The following is a 21,824-nucleotide window of genomic DNA, read 5'->3' as shown; positions in this document are numbered from 1 at the left end:
AGCTTAGTACTATATAAATAAATTGGTATTTTATACAGAAAAGGGCTAGATGAATCATTACTTGATCCTAAAACAACTGAGTACATTTCTAAACAAAAAAGTTAACAGTCTCTACTCCCCTGAGAAAAAGAAAGGAATCTATAAAGGTTTGTTTTCATCTTGGCTCTCTAAATTCTGCTTTAGTATTTTGACACTATTAATTTATTAGTAGGGAATAGGAAGTTATTTCTAAAATTATATTTTGGATTATCTTTCCCATAGTTTTCTTAGATACCACTACTCTCAAGCTTGAATAGGAGTTTGCTTAAAAAAAAAAAAAAGAAAAACCTTTGGGGCTGGGAAGGTAGCTCAGTGGTAGAGTGCTTGCCTCGCATGCATGAGGCCTTGGGTTCAATCCCTTAGCACCACATAAACAGAAAAGGCCAGAAGTGGCGCTGTGGCTCAAGTGGTAGAGTGCTTAGCCTTGCGCTGAAGAGCTGAGGGTCAGCGCCCAGGCCTAGAGTTCAAGCCTCACGACCGAGAAAAAAAAAAAAAGAAAGGAATGGAGAGAATGAGAATACTTCCTAAAATTCACCTAGAGCTAGGCATTATAAACAGGCATTATAAGAAAGAGTTGATTACCTATTGCTTTTCATCCTTATCTAAGTTTTATGAGGACAGGTCCTCACTTACAGAGGAGGAACACTGACACTCAGAGGTTTCCCTGTGCCTGATTAAGAGTTGCAGTGTTGAGATGAAACACATCATCAACATCTGCACTCTCCACTACCCATTACTCCAAGAAGACTCTAAAAATGGGGCTCACTCTTACAGGGGTGGCAAAAAAAGGACCTCTATATTCAGGAGCTGGTGATTGATAATGGAAACAAAATGCAACATGAGCTGCCTCTCGTGTGGATGAATCAGCTATAGCTCAGGATGCTAAGCATAGAAATGACCAATAGGTTTGACAACACTGAGAAGAGGGCCCTCTGGGCAGCAGCCCATCTGTTCTTACTTCCTAGTATATTGGGGGATTTAAGAGAAAATGTCTTTGGAGGTGACCTACTCAGAACTGCCATGATCCCATCATGTTGAAGACTTCAAACAGATGGGTGGCTACCAAATCTGCAACATCTCACAGGAAGGAGGTTTAAATCATTCTACCACAGGTAACCTGTCCTTATGCTCAACCGTCATGGCAGGAAGTGTCCTAATACCTTCCATATGTTTATCTCATTTCAAATGAGGCATTCCTATGAGCACAGGAGACACACCACACCACACATGGGCAGTCCCACACTGCTGCACCTCGTATTCCCTAACAGAACCACTGAGTGGAAACTTAGAATCGCCTCCAAACCAAACCATTGCCACCTGTGTATTACTACCTTAATGCTTCCCTTGAACCTCAAATATCATGCTCCATAAACCGTAGGTCCAAAATGGACAACAGCAATCTCTCAGGACTGCTAGTAAACCACTTCTTAGCCTTTAATTTAGAATAAGCTTGCTGAAAACCCTACACTTTTTTCATCTGGTTACTGTGATCTTCTTTTCTTTCTTATGTCACTGTTACTGCCTATTTGCAGTAAGAGTCTTAACTGTAGTTTTATATCACCGTGTTAATTCTTTTGAATCCAAACAGTCACTGATACACAGAAGTTACTTAAACACCACATGTTGGGTAACACACATTTTCCTAGCTTCTGGAAAGGCAAATAACACTGAAGTCTCTTCTGTGAAGTAAGATAAAGACAAGACAGGAGTTTCTGTTTCTTAGTGTTTTCTTGGAGGTCTACACTGGCACATGGAAGCTCAGTGATGAGGAAAGTCTTAAGAGGTGATACTTGGACAGAATCCTTAATGCTCAGTGGGAGCAGCCAGTGTTGGAAGGAAGAAGCCAGTCCAGGCACAACTTAGAAACTGCAAAAGCAAAACCTGCCTGGGGAGGGTGCTAGGAAGCAAGGCTAGACTAGAGAGCTAGCTGTGCCTGTCTCCATGAAGATAAGCTACTTAATGCTCGGTCCAAAATTTAATCACAGTGATTTTTATTTTCTGTGTCCATCTCCTTTTGTTACAAGGATGACTTTGCCTCATACCAAATTTTAAAGAGAGTATTTTTTTCAGGTAGCTACGGGTGTTACAATTATTTTTAAATACGCTTCCAAGTACTTGTACATCCAGAGAGAATATCATGATTGGTAAGAATGCCTTTTGTTAGTGAAACATCATACCCTCTTTCTCATATTAGCCAAGAGCCTGACTGAGCAAAGTCCAGGCAAAAATCAATGACATGGGCATGGGACTCTCATCCTTGACTGTCCTGCAGTGAATGGAAAGTACAATACTTAGAGGTGAGTGGTGAGAAAGTCAATCACTTAGAGGTAAGTGGTGAGAAAGTCAATTTTGTTCTTGGCTTATTAGATGAGGGCATCAATACATTAGGATTGATTTTCAAGGAATGGAAAAGTAGCAAAAAAAGAAAGAAAAAAAAACCGGTGAGCAAAATGCTTCACAGTGAGTCCTATATGTTCAGAAAGGGAAACACAGAGGTCTAGCCCACTCCCCTATGAACTACCTCTATCGCCTATTAAATAGCAGTTCTTCCAGGCAACCTTAGAAATACCACGTCCTCTCATAGTATTTCTTAGGTCAGTATCACAGTGAGTAGCACCACACTGGTTGGAAAACTAGTGGATAGTAGCAACAGCTACTATATATACTGAACTAAAGCATTCAAAACTAGTGGATAGTAGCAACAGCTACTATATATACTGAACTAAAGCATTCAAACAACATTTAAAGTAACTCAAAAGTGACAGCTAGAGTACATTCTGGAAAGGGAAAGGATAGGATGTGATAAATGTCTTTCCAAAGAGATGAATCCCAATGAGTTGTGCCTATTAAAATTAAAAGTAACATGAATCTTAATACCATATTAATTAAAAATAACAATTGAATTGAAATAGACGTATTTGATTAAGGCTAAATATATAATACCATAAAATGAACATATTTCAAGTAAAGCTCAATAGTAATAATAACTATATGGACTTTTGTTAGTGTTCAGATAAGGGTTCATATTTTGGGGGGATCCAGGCTTGGGCCACAATCTTCCAACTTAGAACTCCCTGCCCCACCACAACCAGATTATTAGTTGGGATGGAGATCTTGTTAACTTTTGGCCTAGCCTGGCCTTAAAGTACAGTTCTCCTGATCTCTACTTCCCAGGGAGCTGGAAATAAGTGTCCATTAGCATATATTGCTCAAATTTAATTATTTCATCTTAGAATAAGAAGCAAAAGCCTGTTTTTAAAAATGACGGTTATACTTTAAAACATTTTACCTGATTTAAGTAATTTAGGCACTTTTCAAGACACCAAAGGCAACAAATGCAAGATTTCAGCACACATCGTGCACAAGCATTTTCCTGGACAAAGGGAAGAAAGTAAATAGTTAAAAAATAATCACATAGAAGACTGCATATGTTGAAATATACATAAAAATGTAAAAATCACAATGTCAAAATCTCCATATTCTCTTTTCCTTCAAAATATAATGTCTGAATTATTATTATTAGTGCCATTATTATTTTGGTACTGGTCCTTGGAGCAGCAACTGTGGCTCAAGCACTAGGGCTTGAACTCAAGACCTGGATGCTGTCCCTGAGGTCTACCACTTGAGCCACAGCTCCAATTGTGGCTTTTTGGTGGTTAAATAGAGATAAAAATCCCATAGACTTTCCTGCTCAGACAGGCTTGTAACCATAATCCTCAGATCTTAGCTACCCGAGAAGCTAGGATTACAGGTGTGAGCACCACTGCCTAGCTGTCTAAATTATTATAATTATAATAATAATAATTATTATTATTATTTTGTTGTTGTTGTCAGCCATGGGGCTTGAACTCTAGGCCTGGGCACTGTCCCTCAGCTCTTCAGCTCAAGATGAGCACTCTACCACTTGAGCCACAGCGCCAATTCTGGCTTTTTCTGCTTATGTGGTGCTGAGGAATCGAACCCAGGGCCTCATGCATGTGAGACAGGCAAGCACTCTACCACTGAGCCATCTTCCCAGCCCCCTAAATTATTTTTTATCAACCAAGTCAACATTGTTTAGTGCTATTGAATGTATGATACAGATAGACGTATAAAACCAGCAAGGATATAAAACCTCATAGGAGACAAAAAAAAAAGTACTCAGCATAGAGAAAATGATGGACAATAGCTTCTCAATATTATATAAGTGGGGGATAACAGAGAGATTAAAATGCTTGGGTGGTGGGAGGAATCAAGAAAAGCTTTCTAGGAAGAGGTGGCCTTTGAGCGAAACTATGTTGAAATCCATGTCATTTTTACAGTCAAGGGTATGAATTATTGGTGACATACTTTTTTTTTCTTTTCAATCAGTCAATTGTCCCTTTGCTATGGAGCAGTCTTTGGGGTTTACGTACATGTACATGTACCAAAACACACTGTACCCCATAAGTATGTATAATTATTAAGAGTCAATGAAAAAAACTGTTAAAAAGAAAAGGGATTGGGAAGATGTTCTAGGAGAAAGGAATATGAGTCAACCTAAGCAAAGTGTAGGTTTTTCTTTGAATAGTATATGGAGTGCAGGCAAGGGAGACAAGGAGGAAGAACTGGGTCCCACTTGGTTAAGACAGAAGAAAACAATCAAAACCTCACATTAGACAGGATGCAGAGCTTTACTACATGAAGAACTGAGGTGTGGAAGATGCTCAAAAAAAGTCCAGAAAAGCACTTATCCTTACCTTTCCTTTGAGCTGACTGTGTATGTACATAAGGATCATTCGTGGAATTTTGACTAAAGTGATAATAAAAGATCCTTTTGCCACAGTACCAAGGTGATAACGAATAAGGCGATTCACTGATGCCAAAATAGGTGTAAATGGCAAATTTCTTTTATCCCTATTTATAATGAACAAAAAAGATAATTAAAGCCTAGATCAGGATAGTATGGTTGAGTAGAGTACAGGCAAAATCAGTTTTCTATTCTATTCTATCTTAAAGACAAAATGGCTAACTAATATGTAATTACTACAATCTCTACAATCTATTAATACACCACATGAAACTTATGTTTCACTTTTCTAGATTATTTCAATTGGGGTTCTTATGCTCTTGACTGAAAAACTGTGTTACGAAAGCTTTTGTTAATGAACATATAGTCAACTATATAATCAGAATTCTAAAAGTTGCTTTATCTAGTTCTAGCACTTCATGATAATAGAAGTTATGCACTACCATAATATTTACTATAACTTAAGATATATCATAACTTACTGTTCTGGTAAATTTTTGAGACTATTATAAAAAAATACAAAGAAGAGAATAACAACCTCCCATTTCTCACCTCCCAGAATTATCAACTAAACGTTAATCTCTTTTCTTATTATTGTCAAGGTGATGTACACAAGGGTAACAGTTACATAAGTAAGGTAGTAAGTATATTTCTTGTTGAACTTGTTACCCCCTCCCTCATCTTTCTCCTACTTCTCTCCCAAGTTGTACAGATCATTTCCAACATATTGTCTTGTGAGTATCACTACTGCATTGGTTTCCCCTTTGTCCTTTGTCTCACCATTCTGTTGTTCCCCTTCCCTTCCCAATGATACCGCCCCATTTGTCAGGAAATGAAGACTTGGAAAAAAATCATATTAAATGAAGTAAGCCAGACCAAAAGAAACATAGGTCCTATGGTTTCCCTTATTTGCAATAATTAGTATATGTCTAGGATAATCCTAGCAGATGAGCAGAAAAGGTCAAGAGCTACGTATATCTGACCATGTAAGATGATGCTAAGCAAAATGAACTTCAAGACATGGACACAAGAAGTTTTTCTTTGTTGTTTTTAATATCGTATGTGATTTCTTGTTTCTTTTGTGTGTTCTTCCCTTATGGTTTATTCCTTGCTGTCAATGTATTTGATTTTGATACCTTGGGATTGTATATATGTTTATTTAAAGTTTAATCTTTTTAACAACATAAAATTTATACTAGCCTTAGCCCCCATGCTTTTCTCCTCTGTCTGCAGACCAGTCACTTAGATGAACTTGACTTTCCTGACAAAACTCTCACCTAGTAAAGTAGTAAGTGACCACAGCTCCTGCCACAGTCATCTGTTGACATGCTAGAATAAATTCGCTGATCCAAATCAGGCCAACCACATGGTACCACCACATGTACTGCAGAGGCCCAGAAATTCGAAACTCCACAAAGCCTTGGTCATTCTGAACAGCACTGCCTAGGAAAATGTCAAAGGAGGAAAGAAGCAGCACATAAAGTATAAAACAAGAAATAAAGAGATGAATTTAATTTCCAACAGTAGATATCTACTCTCAAACCACAAATTTCTTGTTGCTATTTCACTAATGGACAAAAACCACAATCACTAAAGAGCTTGTGAAATGTGCACTTATACAAGTGCACATTTGGTCTTTTCAAACTTTGAAAAGTTGCTCTACTAATATAAGCTTTATTACATTTTTTGATAATTAGGCATATATTTTTCAACATTTAAAGATTTTTAAGGGCTATTTCTTATCCATTAATCACAGATCTAAACTACTAGCTAGATACAGAAATTAACATCTTGTTTGGTGAATATGTACTAAATGGACAGAGGAACACCACATAAAGTTTACTATGCTTACATGACTCCTCACAATTAATTCTATTTAGACTTAACCTGTGACAGTGTGATAGAAAGCTGGACCAAATCATCTTCAGGAGCTCTAGCTAGGTTCAGAATATTTCCAAATTAGAAAATTCAAAGATGAAAATTGTTCCTGGTCTGTTAAATGGTCTTAGAAGCAACACTAAAGAGGCTCTGCATTTTTCAGTTCATTTCAGAATGAATCCCAATGCCTGACTCAGCAGAGAATGCAATCCATGACCATCTCAAACTAGGAAGCAGTCTTGGCCCACCTGGTCTAGACTTACATTGCTTGGGTGCTATGAAAAACAAGGAGTTCTTATTATTAAAGAGCTGGTACTACTGCTAGATTAGATAGATATTGGACCTTCAACAAATGTATGCACAATTATCTTTCTCTGGTGTTTGTGTGTGTGTGTGTGTGTGTGTGTGTGTGTGTGTGTGTGTGTGTGTGTGTTGTGGATCAAAACAAGAGGGCTATTGTATTAAGGCATACCCTCAGCTCTCTCTGAAGTTTTAAAATATTTGAGTGGGAAATTGGCTTTATCACTAAGAGAAAGAAGCAACTTATCTTCTTACCGGTAGTGCCAAGAAAAAGTAGCGTCATGATCCAGTAGGCCCAGAACAAGACAAGAGCAAAGAAGGTCCAGAAAGGCTGGAAGACGAGCAGTGGCAGGTGGATGAAGACCTTGCCGGCCACATGGAACAAGGCAATGGTGAGAGCAACACGTTTGCGCATGACCAGCATTATCAGGAACAAGATAACCTGAATGGAAAGAAGACAAGGCAAGGGTCTGGTTACTCTTCTAAGCAATAAAAGCAGACACAGCAAACGGTGAAAAACTTTAATTAGTAATTTTACTATATAATACCTAAATATTGGATATTATATCTATATATTATTGATAAATACATATTGTTAAGAGACATATTTGAGCTCTTGCCTGTATTCCTAGCTATTCAGGAGGCCAAGATCTGAGGATCACAGTTCTAAGCCAGTTCAGGCAGCAAAGTTCATGAGACATTTACTTACAATTAACCACAAAAGCCATAAAGTAAAGGCATGGCTCAAGTGGTAGAACACTAGCCTTGAGCAAAATAGCTCATCAACAGTGCCAGGACCTGGTGTTTCAGCTCTAGTAGTGGCACACATGTGTGTGCACACACATACACACAGATACATCTGGGAAAATAATTAGTGAAAGAACAAATGGAATGATTATATTTCTTACTATACTATTCTACAGTAAGGAGAATTGTTTTAAAAATTAATTATGTCATCTTTGACAAAAAGAAATATGTTTTTATTAGCAAATGAGATAATGTAACTATTCTAGCTGAACACGTCTCAAAAAGCAGAGATACAGTGGCACATGCTGATAATCCTATCTTCTTGGGAGCATGAAATCTAGAGAAATGTGGTTCAAGGCCAGTCTAGGAAAAATGGTTAGCAAGACGATATCTCAACAAACAAGCTAGATTTGGTAGTATATGCTTATATTCCTAGGTAGGCAGAGATGATCCAAGACCAGCCCCAGCTTAAAAAAAAAAAGTGAAACCCTATCCAACAATTAACTTAAAAAGGGCAGGGCTATGACTCAAGTGTAAAGCACCTTTCTGAGTTCAAAGCATTCATATCAAGTAGAGAAGCCTGCAACAGACATTTAGTGGCACTATAACACAGTAGGAGACATTTTATCTAGTGGAAATCAGGATTGGAATGCAAAGCTACAGGTGAGTTTCAGTCCATCAATCATCTGCAAAAAACCCCACAGAACCAAAAGACATCTGAGCTGTACTCACAGTGAACACTGTAGCTGAAATGGCATAGATCAGGAGAGCTCGAAGATTGTCTTCAGCTATCTGAAGCTGCTCAGGAATAATTGCTTCTTTAGGTGACCTCCTTTGCTTTGCATATAGCCACCATAGTACACCTGTGCCACCTGGAGACAAAAAAAATAAATGTTTAAGTTTTGCAAATAGTTGTACAAACAAGTACGCAGCATACATGCTCAATTTGCTAGACTCACCCTATACCACGAGGCTGAGACTGTAACAGCCCACTTCCCTGTGAGGGATGGATATTTAACTATTTTGGCAGTGTAAAGGGCATGCCAACTAGTCCACTCTCCATCATCTTTTACCAGAAGCACTTAATTTGATATACTGAAAGATTTGTTAAGTGTTTCATGGAAAAGACAATAACATATTTAACTGTATTTATCATTGGTTCTGAAGATGATAGAGAGCCAAGAAAAACAGATATGCCAGGTGCTGGTGGTTCATGCCTATAATCCTAACTGCTTAGGAGGCTGAGATTTGAGAATCATAATTAGAAACCAGCTGAGACAGGAAAGCCCATGAAGCTCTTATCTTTAATTACCCAAAAAGCTGGAAATGGAACTGTAGCTCAATGGATAGAGTGCTAGCTAGAAAATTAACAAAAGAACTCAGGGATAGTTCCTGGGGCCCAGGACAGACACAAAAAATAAAAATAAAAAAATAAATAAAAAAATAAAGATACCTCTGAAAGGAATTGGTAGCCAGTAAGAAATTCCCAATCCCCCAATTTCCCATTCTCACTAATCATGTAGTAATGGGGCGAGGGTGGTGGTGGTAGTGGTGGTGGTGGTGGAATATGTTGTATATTAAATCTAAGGACAAAAAAAATCCAGCAAGAAGCATATGGCTTAATTTTGGAAGGTATAGCCAGGCCTCATGTCAGAGAAAATATAATAAGAGAAATCTAGTGAAACTACCCAGGAAAGTGTTCAGGCAAAGGGTTGGCATCTGAGATGGGATCCCACTTAGTATGTGGGTAACAGAGATCATTTTTGTGGCTACAGCAGTGAGCAATGAGGGAAGCAGGAAATGTGTAGCTGTGGCCCAGACCACGTTGTAAAGTTTTGTAGGCTATAGTAAGGAAGAAGATTCAGAATAGATTTAGAATGTAAACTGGATAAGATAAATGCCTGGAAGATAAAAACTTGGGCTAAGATCTATGTACATCAGCCTGACTACCATGTATTCATGTAAAGAATGAATAAGTCAAAGGTCAAGTCCATATCCTATCTGTTGGAAAATACTAAGCATGAACTTATCTTCTACTGATGATGAGTTAAAGAAATTAAGAAAATGTGGTATGTGTGTGTGTGTGTGTGTGTGTGTGTGTGTGTGTGTGTGTGTGTGTGTGTGTGTGTGTGAATTCTATGCCTCCATCAGAAAGAATGACACCGTCCCATTTGTTAGGAAATGGGAAGACCTGGAAAAAATTATATTAAGTGAAGTAAGTCAGACCCAAAGAAACAGGTCCCATGGTTTCCCTTATTTGCAATAACTAGTATACGTCTAGGATAATTTTACCAGACAAGCAGAAAAGGTCAAAACCTATGTACATATGACCATATAAGATGATGTGAAGTGAAATGAACTCCAAGATATGGACACAAGAAGTTTTATCTTTGTCCCTGTTATTTTTAATGTACTATGTGATTTTTTTTCATTTCTTTTGTCTGTCCTTCCCCCATGGTATAACCCCTGTATTTGATTCTGGTGCCCTGCATCTTGTATATACATTTTTCTAATTTGGGGAGGGGAAATGAAATAACAAAATGCTGAAACAAGGATACAGGCTGACTCATTGTAACAATGAGATGTACAAAATACTATGCTGAAAACAAACTTTATAACTTGTGTGTGTGGGGGGGGGGAGCTGGGGAAGTGAGGAGGGAAGGGATGTTAGAGGAAAAACAAAGGAGGAGGTAACAATGCTCAACAGGAAATGTACTCATTACCTTACTCATGTAACTGTAACCCCTCTGTACAGTCTTTTTAAACATGTATATATATATATATTCATATATATATATATGAAATCAAAACAACCCTAGTCTATGAGAAATAGTTCTTCCTTTTTGGAATCTTAATTACAGGAATATTGTTTGGAAAACTACTTATACACTAAGAAAATATGTTCTTGACAAGCTGAATTACAAAATTATGGGACAATATAAAATTTCAAAGAAAATAAAATGAGATGATGATGACATTAAGAAGTACTCTGTTCATGTATTAAACATCTGAATCTGTGCTAAGAACAGTGATCATCCCTTTACAGTTCAACCTAATTTAATCACTACAACATGATTAAATGAGTATTATTAATTCTACAAATGATAAAAATGAAATATAGGGAAGTTAAATAATGTGTGAAAAGTCACATGTAGTAAGCAGCAGAGCTGTGATTCAAGTCTAGAGTTATTATAAAAACTATCCATCTAAACACAGCTACATAGTAGGCTATAAACTGAGATGATAAAATGGCTGAGAACCACAAGTGAATCTGTATACACTGAAGGTGAAATAACAAATGTAGATACTCATGGCATAGTCAGATAAAGAATTGATGGTGGGGAAAGTGACAATGGCGAAAATGAACTAAAGAGCTCTTTCTGAATGTAACTAAAAATGATGAATACAATACTGAAATGGTAGTTTAGAAAATTATAGTTGAAAAAATGAACATGGACCATAGAAAAAAATCCACTGGAACACAAATGATACTAGATACAGAAATAAAAAACAAACCAAAAATAGAGTTGAAAAAGGTAAACAGTAAAATATATCGTATGTGAAAACGTACATATGTGTGTATGTGTGTGTTTATATGTGTTTTGTATGTGTGCTTATATATATGTTGTGTGTGTGTGTGTGTGTGCGCGCGCGCACACGCGAGTGTGTGTGTGTGTTTGCATGCTGGTACTGGGGCTTGAACTCTAAGCTCCTGTGCTTCTTGTTTGGCTCTTTTGCTCAAGACTGGGATACTTTCCCACTTGAGCTACACCTCCACTTCTGAAAATAATATTTTGACTTTAATAACCTGAATATGTAACTTGTGATTTCTTTAACTAGGGCTGAAAAGTGAGAGTGAGGGGAAGGAAGTTAAGAGATAAAAGGAAGAAAAATTAGTACTAAGATTTAAACTAAATAATGTATATTCATTTACACATGCAAGGGGAAAAGGTCTAGACTTCACCTGCTAATAACCAGGAGGAAATGAGGAAGGGGAAATATACCTATGAAATTCGTAAGGCAAAAATAAGCACCCTTCAAGCAAAGTTAACAGCATTTGAAAAATAAAATTTCAATTTCTCTTCTTTATGTGTAACTATTTGTTATGGAATTCAGGGAGGCAGATATATACACAGGATAAGACAGGGTAATATAGGATAAGATAAACAAATGACTTACCAAGTGAACCCAGTATGACCAGAATAGTTAAGATCCACACAAGGACTCTTGATATATACCTGATTATCACCATCAAAATCATGGATAGAACTGTAGGGAAGATAAATAGAGAACAAGTAGAATTTTATTTGAAAACAGGAAAATATTATGAGCAATCCTTTCAATTGTTCTTTTTCCCAGGAAAATAATACTTTGTGGCTATTGACTAGCTTGTAAACTACATCTTAGGAAAGAAAAGTGACTGCTCTTGCAGTTGGATTTTGCCACTTGTACCACTTAAACAGCATCTTGAAACCAAAGGCATCTATCTGTGGGCTCCTACAGTACAGAAAAGAAGACATGCAAATGCACATGGTGATTGAAAAACAGACAAAACTGTTGTGGATTCACCACAGGGAAGACATCAGACATGCAAACACACACATACACATGCCAGTACACAAAGTAGAGACAATGACATGTCATGTTGGTGACAAGAAAAATCATCACATGTAGACAGCGATCAGTTTAATTAGTGCTACACTATCTTGAGTAATCTGTAGATCAATTTCTTTGATGGTTAATCAATAAACTAGATGGCATTTTATCTTTATTGGACATTTTTTTTTTCTTAAGCTAGAGAACTCCAAGGGAGTTCTGGCACTACAGGATAATATCCTGAAGCCACTGAAGCCAAAATCCCTTGAACAATTTCCTTACTGACTGAAGTCTTTCCTCAAAAATAAGCAACACTTAGTTTAAGTTACTTAACCAACCCCTTTACCAGTTCCAAACTTAGTCCTAATATGTTAGAGTCATTGAATAAAAGTCTCAAAAAAGAGGAGATTTTACCTTTGCATTGGAATTATATTTTTGACATCATAATCTACAAAATGACTCTAAAGGTCCATTTCACAAGCAAATGAACAAAAATATTTTGGGCTTAAGCTACATTCTCTTTCTTGTGGGGAAGGCAGTACTTGCAAGTGCTCTACCACTCTACCTGCTTCTATCCTGCTTTTAGATATTATTCAGATAGGGTCTTGAGGTTTTGGCCCAGCAAGCTTTGAATACTGATCTTTCTGCCTTCACCTCTCCTACAGCAGGTATACCCCACCACACTTGGCCCTATGCCAGAATCTTAAATCTCAAATGAAAATCATTCTAATGAGAATATGAAATTCCAATGAATTCACAGTATTACTACCTCATTTTATTTTATTTGCCAATACTGATTCTTGAATTCAGGGCATTGTGCTCACTTGGCATTCTTGCTCTCGGCTGGCACTCTACCAGAGCCATGCCTCTAGAGTAGCATTTTGATAGTTAATTGAAGATAGCCTCTTAGATGTTTGTCCCCCCCTGCCCAGGCTGGCTTTAACTACCATCTTCCAGGTCTCAGCCTCCTGAGTAGCCACCAGCATACAGCAATTATCACTATTTTGGAGGTTTAGTTTTTAATTTTGGCCACAGCATCCAACTATTTCAGAAACCAAGTAATTTTTATAAAAAGACTAATAATCAAATTTCTTGGGCCATTTGCAAAGCCAAATAAGTGGTTAGGATCTGTGTCTAGGAATATTATTAAAGTACTCACTTTTGGAATAAATGTACAGGAACGAAAAACAGATGGGAGCCCTTCAAATATCACAGATTTAGATTTTCATATGGACAGCTTTATTTCAATTGAGTCAAGTACTACCTAAGCAAAAAGAAAATACTCTCTAATGACAGGAAAGATGGAAATACAGCTTGTATATTCTCAATGACTATAATTTTGGTTAACAAAAATTATTACTAAATTTACTTATAGAAAAAAGTTACTAATTTCTTATTAGTTTTCTCCTCCCAACTAAGAATATTTATAAATTTGAATATGCCTTCATATAATTCTAGAATAATAACATGGAGTTTTCATCTCAAAAGGTTTGTTTGTTTGATTCTACATATTATTTATTTACTGACCAGAAAATTCAATAGCTAACAAGTGGAGATTACTTATTTTTCCAGCAAGACAGTGATATTATGAACTATGGCAATAAAAAGGAAATTACAAAATTTAAAAGTAATGTATCAGAAATCTATGTTCTTAAATAAAAATAAATAAAAGAATATGAGGTCTCTTTTATAACTATATATAACTTTTGGAATTGTATCTTAAAAAAACAAGGAGTTGTTGATTCATTGAAAGAAGACTCCTGCTAGCATATTAAAGGTAATAATTGACTTACTAACCCAAGTTCGGGAAAACACTAGTTTTCTCAATGAAAGAGAAAAGAAGGGAAATAGGTTTTGGATGTATTTACATACTTCTATGTGCATATTTTAACAATATATAATCTAAAACAATTATGTAAGCTATGGGAAATTAAACATTTTACAAGTATCCCGGTTGGCTAAAAGAACAGTCTTCTACTGCAGTACTATGCAATAGCTAATAATGAAAAAAACAATTACCTAGTGATAACAAGCAAAGTCCCAATATAATTTCTTTGCTGGTCATTACTCCACTAATCAGCCTGTGTAAGACACTATTGTCACTGACAAAGGTGATCAGGGCCTCTGCAAACTTGGCATAGCAGGAAATGTTCACAGGAGCACAGCGATGGAAGAATGGAATAGGTGCACTGGTGACACAAGAAAAAAAAAATCAGAAAAAAAATTACTCCTACTTAATATAAATGCCACATCAAACACACAAATGAAAGGTGAATATGGCCGCAATACACTCCACCCTCCAGATGTCTTTATGGGAGCTCAGAGCTGTGTGTTTAATGCTACGAAGATGACTATTTTGGGCAGTGATGCAAATCTTACCACAAGCTTTATCAGGGAGGGTGGAGTGCATTTTCCAACAGAAGACACTATACCCTCCCCTTCTGAAAAGAAATACACATGTACATGTATACACACACACACACACACACACACACGCACACACACACGCACGCACGCACGCACGCACGCACGCACGCACGCACACAAAACTACCAGAAATGAAATCAACCAAAACCCCAGCCTGCACTTCTGCAGGCAAAGAGCAGATGACAAAGTTTAAGAACATATACTTCTTTGAACTGAAAACAAATTTTTGCCATAAGCAAGTTTAAAGTGAAAAACATGCATGCTTTTCCATGAAATGTGCCACTATGAATAGAATGTTTCCTCTAACAAATCAGCATACAAAACCTTAGATTAATAAGGCTATTTAGGTACAAGCTTAATACCTCCCATATACACAGTCATGCCAAGATGGTAACAAACAGACATGTGCAGTTACTTAGGACAATGGGCCATGAGTACTAATGTATGGAAATGCTTAAAATGTAGTAATACACAGGGAAAATGATTTATAATGTGATGATGGTGATGATGAGAAGAGGAACAGGAGGAAAAGAAGGTGAAGGAGGAAGAGGAGGAGGAGATCTTTGATTAAAAATGGCTGGGGATGTGGCTAAGAGGCACAATGCTTGTCTAGCATGTATAATAAGGTCCTGGGTTCCATCCCCAGCACCACACACACACACACACACACACACACACAAAAAGAAAAGAAAAAAGAAATCACATATAAGAATGGGAACAACAACAACAGAATATTAAAAATGTTAAAAAAAAAAAAACCCGACTTGTTCTGGGCTATTTTCCTTTCTTTTATGCTACTAATAATCCAAGGTTATAAGTGCTCATAAATACAGGGAAAATAGCTAGGTGCCACAGACTCATGCTGGTAATCCTAGCTACACAGGAGGCTGAGATATGAGGATTACAGTTCAAAGCCAGCACAGACAGGAAAGTCTATGAGACTCTTATTTTCAATTAATCACCCAAAAAGCTAGAAGTGGGGCTGTGGCTTAAGTGATAGAGTGCTAGCCTTGAGCTGATAAAGCTCAGGGATAGTACATAGGCCCTGAGTTCAAATCCCAGGACTGGCACACACAAAAAAAGAGGGGAAATAACTACTATGTAATTGTTTAACATAACTCATCAGGCTTCCATGGACTATAGTTTTGATTTATGAAGGAACATCACTGTGTATGCGTTATCATATAAAAGTTGATTTGTAATTTGTAATTCTAACTTAGAATTCTGAGAGGAATGCACATCTAATCAATGAGAGAATTTTAAACCCAGGACCATGAAGAAGTTGCCTTCAGGAGTGATTTGCTATGCTTCAAGGCGAGTTCCTAAGTCGGTCCATGTGTAATTGTACATGTAGGTGAATTAAGTTAAAATCTGGCCATCTTAACATGTGCTCATAACATCAGAGCTGTGGACAGGATTAAGAGCAGCAGTTCTAACATAATATATGTCTCTGGAATGATCTTAGTGTATCCTTATTTTTGACTGATATTTTATTGAGGTCCAGTTAGTAGAAAAGATTAGTGACTGGTCACCAAATTCCAAGGTGTCTAAATCTCAGCAAAACAACTCTGTATGACTTAAAGCAAAACTGTTGTCTTGGTTGCCTTCTTCAACTATATTTTTCAAGTATGAACAGTCAACTATGTATTGACTATCCATTAAATGTTAGTAAATAAGTAGCAATGGTAACAAAAATAAACAATCTCTTCTGTGCTGCTGTACTTTATAATACAAAATAATGCCTTACCTTAGTGATGCTTCAGTAAAATGTATCCAAAAATGATGCTGTAGCAGTATGATGTGAATATTCATTAAAAATGATTCCTGGCTGTGCATTTATGTTTATCATCAAAATGTGTTAGTGAAAGCTAATGCCAAAGATCTGGCATTTTAATTAAAAACCACAGGGAGGGAGGGCATTATGAGTGGTTCTTGAATTACTCATAATTATAGGCATAAAAGTAATTTTTTTATTAAAAGTTGCATCACTAATGATGTAAAAGGATGTTAACTTTTGTTTTTGGTGTGGTGTGAGTGGTTGATACTATAGTCCTGAATTCATGGCTTGCCTCATGCTTGCTTGAGCTATGAGCCTAATTCTTTCTTGCTTTTAGTTTTGTTATTGTTGTTTGTTTTTGCTTTATTTCTGGATAGGCTTTTGTGTTTTTTACCCAGGGGGAGCTTTAGACTATAATCCTCCTCCTTATGTTCCTGCAGCTAGAATTACAGTTATGAAATTTTATTCCCAGTTTTTCAGTTGAAATGGAGACTCGCTGACATTTTTTTGGGGACTGGGCTTGCCTCAAACCACAATTATGCTGATCTCTGCCTCTGCAGTAGTTGAAATTGCAGGTGTGCAACACTATGTCTGGCTCTGCAGAACACTTTTAAGCAAAGCCTGGCTATCTTCAAAACTAAAATCCTTGTGGCTCCATAATTATGTATATATCTACATCTTCATCCTCTCTACACTTTACCCTATTGTCTCTGACATACTCATTGCTAACCTCACTTGCCTTATTTGCCTTGATAACAAAATTCCACCTTAAGGGAACTGTTTTCTTCTTTCTTATTTATATGACCAAAAGTTGTATGCCTAAATGATATAAAAGGGTGACCAAAAACTTTATCCCTAAATGATATAAGAGGGTGTTAAATTACAGAACACTTTTTCTTGCAAAGAGGGTAAGGTCAACACTAAAATCCTGAACTTAAGGTTATTTTCTTGGCCCTGTTCACTTACTGCCCTTTTCTAGCAGATATTGATAAAGGGCCCCAAATTCTCCTAATACTGTATAGCTGCCTGTCCACTGTCTAGCTCTGTTTTTCCACCTGTTAGCTTCAAGGATAAGAATGGTTCTGGGTGAGTCTGGCATCACCCACCATCCTCCAAGAGCTCACCAAAAAACCAGTGACTTCAAATTACAAAGGAACATGAAAACAAGCATTTTCAGTGTTTTCCTCTTCCAAGTCGATTTGAAAGAAAGGATTGTATTTCTATTAATTTCTAATGCTTCATTTCTATTTAGAAGAAATGACTATCTGCTTAGAATTTATTCTTTCAAGTCATTGTTTACACTGTCTAAGACACACTTGGGCAAATGGGAAGCACGGTTTCAAAAGTGTTCTTCAAAGAACCACCTTCTTACTTACAATTCAATCTATGTCCGTTTTTTTTTCCTTTTAAAGACAGTGCTACATTAAAAGGTATAAAATTAGCACAAGCCAATCAACTGCACTGTTCAACTGATATATAAATTCTGCTCTTGATTATAAAAATAACAGAAATAGAAGGCAAATAAGAGACAATATTGAGCATATTCAGAAATGAAATGAAATACTTAGCTTTGAAGTGAAGAGTGCTACATTCCCTTGTTTATAAACTATGTCTCACATAGTTTTTTTTTTGCCTGAATTACCTTTTACTTATTACTATTTTAGGGGCTGTTGGCAATTGAAACTGAGGTCCAGTCAATCTGAGCACAGAACTCTGACATGGGGCTACATTTCCCATTCCTTCAACGTATTTTCTTACACACACACACATGCACACACACAATCATGGCAATGAAATGGCTTGTACATTTCACCATTTAAATCTCATTTTGATGTAATGAATTTAAGATTAATTTGCTAATTCCATATAGCTCTGTGAACATAGGAGAACTAGTATATGAGATCATTTCTACTTTAAGCATCTAATCTTAATGACACAGTCTGTGCTTCTTAATTATGAAGACAGCATAAAATATTCTGTTTACAGTGAGCTTTTCTACCTTTCAAAGCCCACACAATAGTGAAGCTTGAATTAGTCAATATGGTTCCATTAGGAGCTAATCCTGTTTCACATTATTGAAACATTAGCCAATGAGGACAAAATGAATTCATAATGAGACTTTTAAAGATTAAAATAAAATTAGTCACTCATTGGCAAATTGTATGCTACCCTGGCAAATGTATTGCCCATTTGCCTTTAAGTCCAATTATTATTGTGAAAGAGCTCCCTACAGTATAATGACAAACAATGCCTAATATCCCTTGTCCATAAGCCTTCACAAGAGAAGGCTTCTGCCTTCTCTAGCTCATATAATTATTTTAGGACCTAAGGTCCATGTCTCATACAATTGCTTAAGGACCTAAAGTTAAGAAGAAACAGTTACTAATGATCTCTGATTAAAAGAATTAATTAAGAAAGAATATCAGCTGGGCTCCAGTGGCTCATGCCTGGAATTTTAGCTACTCAGGAGGCTGAGATCTGAAGAGAGCAGTCTGATGTCAATTCAGGCATGAAAGTCTCTTATCTACAATTTTAAAAAAAGAAAAAGCCAGAAGTAGTGTTGTGGCTCAAGTGGTAGAGTGCTTGCCTTGGGCAAAAGGAGCTCAGGGACAGCACCCAGGCCCAGAGTTCAAGCCCCAAGACTGGCAAAAAGAGATGGGGGGGGGGTGGTGGAGGCAGGGAATCAATAATGGTTTACAGCAACATCTCTGCAGCATATGAAAATCAGGAATAAATAAGTTCAGAAGACCAAAGACTAATGGAAAGCTAGAGTTGTTCCATACACTGCAATTATTTTTTACTCTTCTTTAATTTTTAAGTATTAGAGATTGACTTTGGGGCCTTAACTCACTAGGTAGGTGCACTACTATTTAAGCCATGCCTCCAGCCCCTTTTTAACACTAGTAATGTAGGGGTTTGTTTTGTGCCTGTGCTGGCCTGTGCTTCGATCCTACTTACGTTTTCTCTCATCACTGGGGAGAGCACGTATGCCACACTCAACCACTGTGTTTCCCCTGTGTTTCCACTAGATGCTACTGCATCTAGTCCTTGGTTGAAACTAAGTCTCACAAATGTTTTCCTGAGGCTGACCTCTAGTTTCTGCCTCCTCCCAACCCCCAACCCTAACTGTGATACAGAGCTGACAAGATCTTGGATTCATATTCATTTGCACAACAATTAGTTGTGTGGCCTTGGATAACTTATCCCTTCTCATCTCCTATCTCCTCATCCTTGAATTAGGGGCAATAGGTATACATGTTCTAACAAGGTTAAATGGGAGATATATATAATGTAAGAGCCTTACTGTGTTGGCTAGCATACAGAATATTATTTGTGTTAACTTACCCTTGATTCCTCTACTTATTTCCTAGCACCTAGCAAATCTGCTAGCACCCACGGGACTCCAGATAAATGATAAACTGAATTTCTGTAACCCATTTTTATGTTAGAAACAGATTCTCTAGCTATAGTACTCAGGTTAGATACTCTATATTTTGCTACCATGCTGGACCTTTCACTAAAAAACAGTTCTGAATATGGATACAGTATTCCCTTTCTGTAGATTTGCTTTTAAATGCTCTTAGGAATAGTAAGCATTTGGCTATTACATATCATTCATGTTTCACTGTAAGTTAATTTAATTGCTTCTCTAATAGGCAATGGTTTCAGCTGCAGGTCTCTGGGTAAACAGGAAGGTTGGATCAAAGGGAAAGATTCTAGAAGTTGAGAAATATGTACCTCAGCAAGAATAATAATGGATATTTAACATATATTATCTTCTTAAGTCTTGAAACAAACCTGTAAGTATGAACAACCCATTGTTTTACACATGAGGATTTCTAGATTCAAAGTACATGCTCATATTCCTCTGTCCTATTAAGATGCTTCATGGGGGAAAGAAGGTGAAAAAGATGTTGAAGAGCACATGGTTGCATCATTTTGGCCTAATGCTGAACTTTTGGTATAAAAAAAAAAGTTTAGCAAGGGCCAGATATGGGGTACCCTTGCCTCCATCAATAATCCCAGCTACTCTGGAAGGGGAGACGAGAGAGTCACAGTTCAAGATTAGCCCAGAGGAAGAAATTAGGAAACCCTATCTAGAAAGAAAGAAAGCAACCAGGGCTGGGCAGGGGGGTGGGGGAGATAGATCAAGTGATAGACCACTTGTAAAAGCCCAAGTTCAAACCTCAATACTGTAAATAGCTAGCTAGGTAGGTAGATAGATAGATAGACAGACAGACAGACAGTTAGTTTCAGGACAAGGGCCTCATCTTTAGAAAGCTAGTACCCAATATTATATGTGGAATGGGCAGTGTCAAGTTTTTAATATTAGTATTACAATTTTTTAGGCAAATTTTGTTCTCTTATCTTTTAACTTTGTTTTCCAAATACTACTCATTTTGTTCTTTACCAGATATGAATTGGTCTTCCTTTCATTAACTGTTTCTCCTCTTTCCAATAGGTTTAGTTCAGACAAAAATGGTAAAGTATTTAGACTGGGAGGTTCTAAAAAAGGTAAAACATAAGAACCTGTAGGTACTGCTTAAACACAAGAGTGGATTTGGAAAAATTCAGCATTTTATTTTAGTGAGTAGAAGATGACTTTGTCAGAAGCGATGTATGTTCATCATTAAAACTTAGGACCCTAATACTATGCTTTGTCTTTTAATGAGGAGGATGCAGGGTGAGGGTGTATATGTATGTGTATGGTGAGTACACATATGTGATATACAGGTAGTCAAGACGCATTCTGAAGAAAACCAACCAATACTACCACCCACAATAATACAGGAGTAGAGCAACCTTATCCTCACATCCGGCTTTTTAATTTATTCTTTCATAATATATTTTTAGCTTTTGAAAGAAAAACTGTACATTTGAAGTATATATCTAAAACAAACTTTAACAGTTTGGTAGATAAGCATATACAGTTTTGCTTGTTCTTGTTAGTTTTTGCAGTACTGGATTTGAACTCAGGCCTTCATGCTTGCTGGGCAGATGTTCTACCACTTGAACATTGCTTCTAGTCTTTTTTGAGACAGGGTCTCACTTTTTGCGTAGGCCAACTTCGATGGAAATTCTCCAAATTTACACTTCCTGTTATAGCTCTGGTAACAGACATCAACCTATTGCTGTGATGGGGTTTTATGAACTTTATACCTAGGCCAAACTCAAACCACAATCTTCCCAATCTCCACTTCCCAAGTAGGTATGATTGCGAATGTGAGCAATTGGCACCTACCTTTTTCTTGCTTTTCTAACAATATATTTTCTCCAATGACTATATTCAAA

The 21,824-nt window shown here is 37.0% G+C and overlaps 1 protein-coding gene across 3 annotated transcripts in view; it reads right to left on the bottom strand.

Moving 5' to 3' along the window:
* The window catches only part of Slc44a1 (solute carrier family 44 member 1), a 175,632-nt gene that overhangs the window by 56,222 nt on the left and 97,586 nt on the right, over positions 1–21,824 (bottom strand). For all 3 annotated transcript variants that reach the window (XM_042695029.1, XM_042695035.1, XM_042695026.1), the window contains exons 6-12: positions 14,348–14,517; positions 11,912–12,001; positions 8,465–8,604; positions 7,241–7,427; positions 6,085–6,250; positions 4,758–4,914; positions 3,329–3,412 (exon numbers count right to left, since the gene is read on the bottom strand). In XM_042695029.1, the coding sequence (XP_042550963.1) occupies positions 3,329–3,412; positions 4,758–4,914; positions 6,085–6,250; positions 7,241–7,427; positions 8,465–8,604; positions 11,912–12,001; positions 14,348–14,517 (994 nt within the window). The remainder of the gene's footprint in view (positions 1–3,328; positions 3,413–4,757; positions 4,915–6,084; positions 6,251–7,240; positions 7,428–8,464; positions 8,605–11,911; positions 12,002–14,347; positions 14,518–21,824) is intronic.

Source organism: Dipodomys spectabilis, unplaced genomic scaffold (genome assembly GCF_019054845.1).
Source record: "Dipodomys spectabilis isolate Male_0828 unplaced genomic scaffold, ASM1905484v1 ptg000006l, whole genome shotgun sequence".
Taxonomy (NCBI): domain Eukaryota; kingdom Metazoa; phylum Chordata; class Mammalia; order Rodentia; family Heteromyidae; genus Dipodomys; species Dipodomys spectabilis.
The sequence above is the reverse complement of the archived record's forward strand: the minus strand, read 5'-3'. Positions and strand labels throughout refer to the sequence as shown.